General features: G+C 39.9%; 1 protein-coding gene across 1 annotated transcript; it reads right to left on the bottom strand.

Annotated features, from left to right (window-relative positions):
- Nucleotides 1–5,495: 5,495 nt before the first annotated feature.
- TUSC1 (tumor suppressor candidate 1) lies at nucleotides 5,496–6,901 on the bottom strand. Its single transcript, XM_041760457.1, has one exon. The coding sequence runs from the start codon at nucleotides 6,839–6,841 to the stop codon at nucleotides 6,209–6,211; it is 633 nt and encodes a 210-aa protein (XP_041616391.1). The 5' UTR covers nucleotides 6,842–6,901; the 3' UTR covers nucleotides 5,496–6,208.
- Between the last annotated feature and the right edge of the window lie 4,640 nt (nucleotides 6,902–11,541).

Below are 11,541 nucleotides of genomic sequence, written 5' to 3'. Positions count from 1 at the left end.
CTAAAAAATTGTGTACTACAGAGATTAAGCAATGAAGAGATTGAGGTCTAAGGCTAATAAATGAGAAATCCTGCAACTGAGGTGATTCTCAGTGTAGTGTGGGATCTGTAAAACATTTTGAGCACATACCAAAATTTGTGTCATTTACTATACTAAAAGCATTGTGGAACATACACAATAAAGTTTTAAAGGGGCAGCCCAGGTGGCTCAGCAGTTCAGCGCCTTCAGCCCAGGGTGTGATCCTGGAGACCTGGGATCGAGTCCCGCATCAGGCTCCCTGCATGGAGCCTGCTTCTCCCTCTGTCTGTGTCTCTGCGCCACCCGCCCCCCCCGCCCCGTGTGTGTCTCTCATGAATAAATAAATACAGTCTTTAAAAAAAAAATTAAAGGATGAAATTGAAATAAATATAAATTGAAGATCTGAGATTTTTAACTGCATACCCTGTTTTGAAGATTATTAATCAATAGTACATACACAAATTTACTCATCTGAATTAAAATAAATTTGCATTCCTCAATGTTCACTTTACAGAAAGTGAAACCCAAAGGCCCTTAAATATGATAGGCCCAAAATTATGAACAAAAAGGGAAAACTATGAAAGGCCATTTTGAGAAAAAAAATTAAATAATTTAATAACCAGTAAGATGTAAGGACCATAGGAGTAGAGGTTCGGAAGGATTTTTTTTTTTTTTTTTTTTTTTGCTTTAGCCATTAAGCAAATGCTGAGTGAGTTATCCAATGCTAGAGATAGGACACCAAAGCTTAGTTTTATATTACTGTTAATTTGAAAATCTTCACCTTTGTTTATTGGGATATTTAGCTTTTCTCTAATAAAAAAAAAAGATCTGTTAAGTCTTTTGCCCATTTCTAAAATGGGATAATTTTTTTCTTGTTTAATTTGTACAAGTCTAAACATATAGATATTGGTTTTTCTGTCCCTTTTATGTACTTTTATGTTTGACTTCTCTTCCTCAACATTGTGAGAAACCCGTATTTTGGTGTGTCACTGTAATGTTCATTCTAGTATACGATTCCATTGTGACATTTTTAAATGCTCTAACTCAAACTGCCTTAAACAATAAGGAAATGTATTTTCACCCATAACTGACAGTCCAGATGTACGACAGACCCCAGGCATGACAACCAGAACAGCTATGATGTTATCAATAAAGAAGTTTTCTTCCATCTCTCTGTGCTGCCATTCTTATGATCACATGATAGCTGCCAAAGGAAATGGGACTCTCTGCTTTCTTTCTGCGTCTTGTAAGATAGAGGGAGAGTCCCTCTTCTGACCAAGAAATATAAATCTTTCCCTTCAGTCTCTCTGGGCCATAATTATAAAGAGATACATTTCCATCAAATAAGTAGGCAAAATTTTCAAAGATCTACTCTTTCCTCCCAAAATAATCTATCCATATATCCCCAAGAATGTCATGCATAAAATTTACAAAAATGTAAAGGAACATATAACTCCATTACTATTTAAACTGTACTGCAGCACAAACAAAAAAAAATCTTTTTATGGAATAAGTATAATCATGGCCATGATAAAGAGTGCAAAATTAGGAAATTACTGGACAATCATATCATGTTGGTAGAGAAAGCCAGAAGTATTCTTATCAAAACCAGTAAATAGCTTATTTGAATAAGTCTTGGGATATAATGTACAGTGTGGTAATTATAATCAACCATACTATATTGTACATTTGAACGTGCCTAAGACAGTAGATCTTTGAAAATTCTCATCACAAGGAAAAAGATTTTCAACTACGTGGTTGTGTTAACTAAACTTGTTATCATTTTGCAATACATACATACATCAAATCATTGTCCTAAGACATATGAATACAATTACATGTCAATTAAATTTTTAAATATATTTTTCTTTTTTACTTTGGAAAATTTATTCATAATCTTTGTTCATTAGTTTCTTCATTCATAAACAGGAGAGAATAATATTACCTAGAATTGCGATGCACATATTCTAAATTATGGAGTGGGTATGTACATAGCTTGCTCAAGTTGTTAAATTGTTGCCAAGAGTCTGAGGAATACTGGGCTGAAATTTACCAAGGACTCTTTCAGCTCTACAGATCGTAAAATGCTAGTATATAAGAAACAAGATGAACAGAAACATTTCTCCCTCTCCCTCTCCCTTATAAATCTAGATTTACGTATGAAATAATGTTTACCAATTACAAGCTCTCAAAACTGTATTTTTATGACATATACACTATTTATATATTTTATAAGGATTTCCTATATAAAATTTAAACTATATTTCCTTGTTTATTTCAAACAGTATCTTATGTTTTGTACTTATAAGGATGGTACAAAGGGGAATGAAATGGTTGGAACTTTTTCAATCGGTAAAGCAATACCATAATATTTCTATTTTAAATTATGTTGTTTCAAGAATGCTATATGAGAATATGTAAGTCCTTTAAAAAATTAAGTAGATGCTAGCCTCTTTTAAGGGAGTTGTCCACCAAAATCTGTTCTCTGTCTTTTATAATAATGAAATTCTAGCTGGGCAAAACTCTATCACTTGACTATACTTCTCAGCCTCCTTTGAAGTTAAATGGGTTTTATATGATGAAGTTTTACTAACAGAATGTGTCCGGGGTAATTTATGTTATTTTTCAGATTGGGGCAGAACTCTTCCAAGTTCTCTTTCTCCTTCCCGTATGCTGAAAGCTGGATCCGGAATAACCTGTTTCTGCCAAGCAAATGAAACAATGACCCAGTGTAAGGTAGAGGAACGTTTAACAGGTTCTGAGACCTTGAAGGACCATGGAGAGCAAAGATTCCGGACATCCTGAAGCACTTGAATCAAACATAGTATGTAATAGGAAAAAAAAAAAAAATTTTCCACTGCTTTTAATAGTCAATGAATTGTTGGATTTCTTGGTTCTTAGCAAGTCTTCACCATTAACTAAAGGCAGGTTCATTAAGTTCAAAATACCATAGAGTCCATTTTAAAATCAAAGATAAAGCAAGATCTGGAAAAACGAAAGGCCAAGGAAAACTTTTATCAGTCCCAAGTATGAAATAGGAGATAGATTGTTGTTCAAATTTCTCCTTATAAAAGCTCAAATTTTTAGTAGAATGCTTATCATTCAGACTCTTAAGAGTCAAGCACCAACACATTCACTGTTGTCCTTTCCCAAATTTTCCCTAAAGCATGACAGATGTCTGAGAGTTTGGGTATACAAAAGGACTTTCTTACTAATAAGTTATCATGAAATAAGCAAAGATTATACTGACAAGTAGATTCTGAACATGAATTGCATAAGCAAAATCTGCTACCCTCTAAACACAATGTAGTTTTAATCCTGATCATTGAGAGATGAAAATCTTAGTTTAAGCTTAAAATTTGAAATTTGATCATGACTAATCCTTATAAGGTCAGATGTGGTTATTATCTAAGTGTCTTCCTTGGTCCATTATTTCCAATGCCTAAATATATTCATAGACTGTCTATATAAGATGGATAAGATATATTTCAAAAAAGCATGTTTATATTAGATAAATCAGAATTGTAATTAATCACTAAACAGAAAGATTAATAAATTGTGTCATCTATTCATGTAGATTTTGTGAGAATTTCTCAGTGAAAAATCTGTTTCTTTTAGCAAAATAGAGATTTTGCTTCCATTCCATGGAATGGAAGTACTCATTCCATATTGCTTTGACTTATATCCTATTTTTTTATAGAGGAAAAGATAAAGGAAGTATAGTTTTGTGAATAGCAGCCATAAAAAATGCTGTTTAAGAATGCCAATCCTTCCTGCAACATTGTTTTGCTAACGTGGCCTATTTTTGTTGCTCATTTCTATAAATTATAAGCCCTTTTCATTGCACAACAACAAATTATGAAAATAAAATGTCAAGGTATGATAATCTGAACTATTAGTTTATTTTAAATCAAAACAGATCCTAGATCAAACTTTTCTAAAATCAACTTTACCCACTTCTTTAACAGACACATATTTTGATATTACAAAGATCTTTCGTATTACTACATGGTGCTTTATCAGTTATCACAGCAGACAATTTCAACAAAGTTGAAATATATATCAGCCTTAATCCATCTCATGGGGCATTTTGGTTTCAGAAGTTTTTTTAGGAATTATGCTTAAAAGTTGTCCCCACTTATATGTTTTTATGCTCATTCTTTTACAATTTTTTAATACTTATTCATGATTTTAACACAAAAGGTACTTAAAAACTAAATATTTTGCTTGCTTATTGAATATTCCCAATTTTGTCACACGTGGCAAATATTTTTGAACATTTTGATGCATTATTCCCTTATTATATAGAGCTTTCTCTCCCCTATTTATTTATAAGAAGTGAAAATTGTCAACTCAAAGAATATATTTCTCTGCTAATATAAAGTCATATAGGAGGAAAATAGGGAAAGGAAAGTGTCAGAAAATACACATTTATGACTTTCACATTTTAGATGATAATTCTCATTCATCAACCACTTACTGTGGCATTTTACATATAACATCTCAATAAAATTTGTATGTTTTGAGGTAGACGTTGCATTCATTTAATGATGAGAAAAGTAAGGCTTGGAGAGATTAACTAATTTAAACCCAAAACTACAGTTAAGTAGTAGCGGGGCTGATATGCTTTATTCCTATCCTTTAATTTCTACTGCCTCCTAAAACTGTTTTATTTCTTTCACTGTAAGAAATGAAGTAAAGGTGATAGAAATACTTTTCATATCCTCACCAAGATTCTTCTTATATTTTTCAGTCAGAGAGGAAGATTGTATTATTTACAACAAATATCAACTACCTTTCAGCAAAATGCACAGTGTCTTCAAACCCCAGGAATAAAAAAATCACAAAACTATTTTCTCTGATACCTTTTTTTTTGTAATATATGTCATATATTTGAAACTTCTAGGATATGTCACAAATAAAACTCTAATTTATGATTTAATTTCTAGCTTTTGCAAAAACTCATATATTCTTCTCTTCAACTGATATTTTCCATCACTTATACGCTGTATTATATTCATGATTTTTATGAGGTACACTGGTATCTTCTTTACTACTTAGTCAAAGGTGCCTACTCAATAAAATGCAAAAAGGTTTTTTTAGAACATGGTTGTTGAAATCAACCACTTTTTGTTTTTGTTTTTGTTTTGCCATTGAAACCACAATTGAGTCTTAAATCGCTTTGGAGGCTTTTGACACAGAAACAATTAATGATTTCTTAAAAATTATTAAATAAAGTAAGACAGTAGCTGTGCACTGACTATGCTCTAATGCCTCAAATGTAATAAAAATAGTGAAATAGTATTTAGACTAATCTTTAATTATCTAAAACGATCACTTACATTAAGCAAAAATGGTAGCTCACAAAGAATAAGTCAGACATTGAACCTTGTAAAATGTATACATGACATGTATATTTCTTAAACATGTGTAAAAAGGTAACACACTTCAAAGAATAGTCGTGGGAAGTTTCTAGGTTATTTTTAACGCACCAGGTTTATTTATCAATTTAAAGGATCCCTTATAAGCAGATATTTTAAAAATTTCCTTGGGGGGGTAAACAAATCAGTATATATTAGATGTTTAAGGACTAGAGCAGGGGGCAGACACAGAGCTCCTGATAAATATTACCTTTTTAATAAAAAGGTGTTACTTTATAGGATATCCTAAGTAATACTGACTTATAAAAGCGAATGTTGGCCACATAAGAGATCATGGCTGGAGCATTTAGGGGACTGAAGTATGCACAACAAATTCAACCAACTCAAGATGCATTAATCATTCCTCAAAGAACCAAAACAGGGGGAAAACAAGGAAAAAAAAAAATAGAAGAGGTCCTCGCGCCACCGTGAAACGTTCAGGCATCGGAGAGTGCTGACTGGCACAGTGTTCTCGCTGTTGTAAAGGCCGCGGCCCAGGGACCCCGCAGGGCAGGAGGCAGGAGGCCGGAGGCCGGAGGCCGGAGGCAGGTGCTGTGCAGGGGGGCGGCGGCAGGGGGGCTCCCGAGGGCCGCAGCGGCGCGCGCCCACAGGCCGCCCACGCCGGCAGGGCCCGGGCGGGGGGCGGGGCACGCGGCGGCGCGGGCCAGGCCGTTGCTAGGCGCGGGGAAGGCGGGGCCGCGCGAAGCCCCGCCCCCGCGCGAAGCCCCGCCCCCGCGCGAAGCCCCGCCCCCGCCGGCCGCGGCCGCGGGCTACAGCCAGGGCCCGGGGGGCCCGGCGTCCGGGGCGCGCAGGCCCGGCTCGGGGGCGCGCACGGGCGGCTCGTCCTTGTCGCCACGCGGGCGCGGCGGGCGCGGTCCCCGCTGCTCGAGGTGCAGCTGCAGCAGCGCCCGGCGGTACATGGCCTCCAGCTTCTCGAGCCGCGCCCTCAGGGCCCTGGGGCTGCCCGGCTCGTCCTCGAGGCCGCCGCCTCCCGCCCCGCGGTTCGTGCCGGCGTCGTCGGGGCCCGGGCTGGCCCTCGCCGCGTCCGCGGCCGCCCCGTCGCCACCGTCGCCGGGGAGCCGCAGGGCCTGACGGAAGAGGCTGCGGTTCTCGCGCTTCAGCCGCCGGTTTTCCAGCCGCAGCCGGGCGTTCTCCTCGCGCAGCCGCGCGTTCTGCCGGTCCCGCTCGTCCCGCGCGCGGAGGGCCTCCAGGTGGCTCGCGGCCAGGTCGGCGAACCGCTCCTCCAGCTGCTGGCGGGCGCCGCCCGCACGGCCTCGCCAGCCCACGCCGCCGCCGCCGCCCCCGCGAGCCCGGCCCGGGCGGCCCTGCCCGCGGCTGTCCCCGCCGCCGTCCCCGCCGCCGCAGCTCCCGCGCCTGGCGGCGCCACCACGCATGCGCCACATCGGTGCCGTCCCCGCCGCGCCGCCGGCGCCGTGGGCCGAGGCGCGGGCGGCCGGGGCCGGGGCCGCGGCGGAGGCGGCGGCGGCGGCGGAGGCGGAGAGGCGGCGGGCGGCGGCGGCTGGCCCGGGGCCAGAGGGGGCCGGGAATGTGCCCGGGCTGAGGCGTGTCTCGTCTCCCGTGGCGGAGCTGCCCCCCCCCGGCCTGCGATCCGCGGCCGGCGCGCACAATGCCCCGGGGAGCGCGTTGCTGCTCAGCCCGCGGGCGGGCGGGCGGGGGGGCGGGGGGCGTGAGTCCCCCCTGGGTTCTGCGGCCGCTTCCGTGCAGGCCCGGGCGCTGCAGCCCGGCGCCGCCGCCGCCGGCACGACACTCCCGAGGCACATAATGATGACAAAATGACACATTCTGAGACAGACAAGGGGCAGCGTGGAAAGCCGCAACTACTTCTTTTGGAAGCTGGCGGTTCTGACCGCTCTAAGCGCAGTAAAGCGTCAGGACGTGCGGGCCCTCCCCACAGCGGGGGCGATTCCCCACGCGTGAACGTGAACGGCCGCTGTCCCGCCCTGCAAATTGCAACCCCGTAGAAACCAGGTTACGATTAGTTGCTTTCTCAAGCGGGTCCCCAAACCTATGAAACTCAAAATGTGCTCGAATATCTAAGAGACTGAGTACTAAGCACCGGAATTTCTGGTGACAGGTGGATGCAACTGATTGAATGAATCACGTTCCTTATTTTGAAGGGATTCCATTCATAAAGTAAGGGGATTACTGCAAAGTGAATTAAGGAGCATGCAGATGCCGGAATCTCACGGGGTGGGGGTGGGGGTGGGGGGTGGTAGCAAGAATATTTTTAACAAGGTCGCAGGTGATTCTTAGGTTCAGTGAAGTCTTCAAACCTTTGGAACATGTAGACGAGCCAGAGGAGCATATGACATAGATTCACAGAGCTGGGTTTTCATTGAACAATACAAATAAAAGTAAGAAACTTGGAAAACAGTTAACCAGGTTATAAACCAGGAAAACAGTTAACAGTTATAGAGGTATAATTGCCTCTCTTAGGTTCAGTGAAGTCTTCAAACCTTTGGAACATGTAAACGAGCCAGAGGAGCATATGACATAGATTCACAGAGCTGGGTTTTCATTGAACAATACAAATAAAAATAAGAAACTTGGAAGACAGTTAACCAAGTTTTTGTAACTGACCATTGTAATGAACCATACTGGGATTCCTAAAGAACACTGATGCTGGTGGCATGAGAAGTCCTCCATGACCTCCTCTCTACACCTGACTCAATCCCAAAGCACTCTCTTTAGCTTTGTAAAAGTAATGAAGTAAATGTAAAATATAAAAAGCAGGTAAAACTGATTAAGAAGACCGAGTAAAATTGTCTGTCTGCTCAATTTAGTCCTCTATGACCTATGGCTTATATAACTATTTTATTAAAAGAAGAGGAAGAGAGGAAAGGAAACGACAGGACAGGACAAGAAGGGAAAAAAAAAATATATGTACATAGGAGGATGATCCAACCAAAAGCTATCAATAACAGTCCTGGAGGTTATCTGTGCATAGCAATGACTATTCACCTTATGGTTAATGGAGGGTCCACTAATCTTTCAAATATGAGGTAGAAACAATGGATATAATTTCTAAGTTGAAAGAGGATTTGAGGCAACAGAATTACTAAACTGACTACTGCCAAAATTACTGATTTATATTTAAATGTATTTAAATATAACTTAATATGTCAAGAATTATCTGCCATAAAATGAACATTACATTATTTCTAAATATAGCAGTGCAAACAGTAAAAATGCTTCTCATTATTTTTGTCAGTAGTCTCCATATGAAAATATTATTACAAAAATAATATCGGATGAAAATAAAATGGAAAAAAATATTGGATAGAGAAAAAATTATGGAGCTGATAAAATTTAGAAGAAATACGGGGCTATAGTAATCTTTATAGACAAATATGTAAGCTCTTAATCAGAAAAAAATAGACACCTGTACTTTCTTTTAAGAATGGGGGATTCTAAACAGTAAAATTATTTGCTTGCTAAATAGGAAAAGTCTTAAAGGACATAGATTGCTCTTTACCTGATTCAACATGTGTTGTCCTTTAAGCTATTCTTACTCAAGAGAAAGAGGTAAAGAAAGGGATGCCTGGGTGACTCAGCGGTTAAGCATCTGCCTTTGGCTGGGACATGATCCCTATCCTGGGGTCTGGGGATTGAGTCCTGCATCTGGCTCCCTGAGAAGAGCCTGCTTCTCCCTCTACCTATGTCTGCTTCTCTCTTTCTGTGTCTCTCATGAATGAATGAACAAACTCTTAAAAAAATAAAGCAATGACTGCTTTCCATTAAGAAAATTAAAAAACAATAAAATAATAAAATACAAACTCCAATGGATCGTTTGCACACTGTGTTTAGGAAACTCTAAGGCTAAAGATTATTCCTTCACTAAGGTCATGAAATTTAGAGTAAAAGAGCAGAAAAATGTAAGTCATTTAGAGTACTTGATTTTGCTATTTCCCTGCAAGTACTTTAGTACTTTATTTTCTTTCATTTTTTTTTACTAAGTTTTTTTTCTTTAGGTTTTTGTTTCTTCCTCTATACTTTCAATGTCTACTCTCTAATTATTGAACAACTTAAATTTAATTTTAAAAAAGTATTCTCCCTCCTGTATTTGGTAAGAAAAAAGATGATTAGATGAGGTTATGATCATCACTGTGCTTGATACAATGCTTTAAACCAACGTTTTTGTAAATAGTGTAGTTGAGAAAAGCCAGGTCAGCAAGTTGAAGTGGCACTGCTTTTTGCCTTACAAGCTATGCATCTATTTTAGTATTTCTCAAAACCAACTATGGTTGACTGCTGTTGAATTTATTGCACTTTCTCCCATCCTCCAAAAAAGTTTCTTTCCATACATGGAACTGTTATATATTTCTACATGCTTGCTTGAGGAAAAGGCCCTATGGTATATACAGTTTGTTTTCTGTATCCCTAGTTGATTTCTAAGATCTTTTATTGTCATACTGTACTCATTTGTCTCTCATGTCTCTATTTTGAATCACATTCCTTATAAAATGAGTCATATGAAGGTAATTTATGGCACATTTACTTTGGGACAAGTAATTCTATATGCATTATCTCTCTGTTCCTTCTCTCCTTTAAAACATCCTAATATATCTCACCAAATGAATTTTGGCTAACAACTTCATCAAGTTCAGTTATATAACAGTGTTGAACTCCTTAGTCTGGAAGTTATGGCTAATCTGGAAGCCCTGGGTGTTTCTAAACTTACCTTCCATTTTTACCCTGCTGGTCTATTCTCTCTTCTACCAAGAGTCATTGAGCTGTTTTGCCCTGGAGTTTTGTTATAATGTGCCTTCTGTGGAGTGAACTGTGTCCTCCTAAAATTCATATGTTGAAGCACTAATTACTAATGTGACAGTATTTGGAATGAGTCTTTAGGAGGTAATTGGGTTTAGAGGAGGTTAGGAAGGTGAGGCTTTCCTGATGGTATAATTGCCCAAAGAAGAAAAAAGAAGAGACATCAAAAAATTTGCTATATCTCTCTGTCTCTCTGTCTGTCTGTCTGTCTCTCTCTGTCTCTCCTTCCCACCTCCCCATTTGCCATATGAGAACACAGCCAGAAGGTGGTCATCTGCAAGCCAGAAAGAGATCCCTTACTGGGGAACTGGATCAACCAGCGCCTTAATCTTGGACTTCCCAGCCTCCAAAACTATGGAAAATAAATTCCTATTGTTCATACCTTTCCTTTTTTTTTCTCCTCACATATCTGGATTGTAAAAATCCACCAATGCAAAGTTTATACACTACCATTTATACATTGTATGAGTTTATTATATTCATACCATTTGTCTTAGATCCTCTGAATTCAAAGTATTTTTCCCCCTTTAAAACATTGATAAAGTAATACCTATTCCAGTAATTTGATGCTGAAGTCCTTTCCTAACATTTCTAGTGTAAGTGGATCTGCAAATAGGATATGAGTCCTGTCTATATCTATGTCTATACCTATATAGAGAGACTTAATATATGTCTTATAGATATATCTTGTATCTACCTATCTAGAAAGAGAGAGAGAGAGGATGAGAGAGATAGGGAGAGAAAGACTGTGAGTGAGTGATACAAATATTTTTTGAATGAATTGGATGTTAAAAGAATTTATGCCTTATTTCCTTATTTTGTTATATACACTAAAAGGAGGATTTTACCAAGTAAAACTGCTAACCATTTAAGTCAACAAAGTTAACCTATATATCTAGCAAGCTGAGCTAACAGAGACTCGCAAAGTTTTGTAGCATGCTGGAATTACACAGACTGAAACAAGAAGGTTGGCACTGGCTTGTTAGTGGCTTGTCTTAATATATAGTAGGTCTTGGGCAGTCCCGGTGGCACAGTGGTTTAGGGCCACCTGCAGCCCAGGGCATGATCCTGGAGACCCTGGATCGAGTCCCACATCAGGCTCTCTGCGTGGAGCCTGCTTCTCCCTCTGCCTGTATCTCTGCCTCTCTCTCTTTCTGTCTCTCTAAATAAATAAAGTTTTTTAAAAAATATAAATATATATATATAGTAGATCTTGGGATACTCCGGTGGCTCAGTTGGATGAACATACAACTCTGAGTTTCAGCCCAGATCATGATCTCAATGACATGGAGACCCCTGATCCACACTCAGC

The sequence above is a fragment of the Vulpes lagopus genome, chromosome 7 (assembly GCF_018345385.1).
Source record: "Vulpes lagopus strain Blue_001 chromosome 7, ASM1834538v1, whole genome shotgun sequence".
NCBI lineage: Eukaryota > Metazoa > Chordata > Mammalia > Carnivora > Canidae > Vulpes > Vulpes lagopus.
The sequence above is the reverse complement of the archived record's forward strand: the minus strand, read 5'-3'. Positions and strand labels throughout refer to the sequence as shown.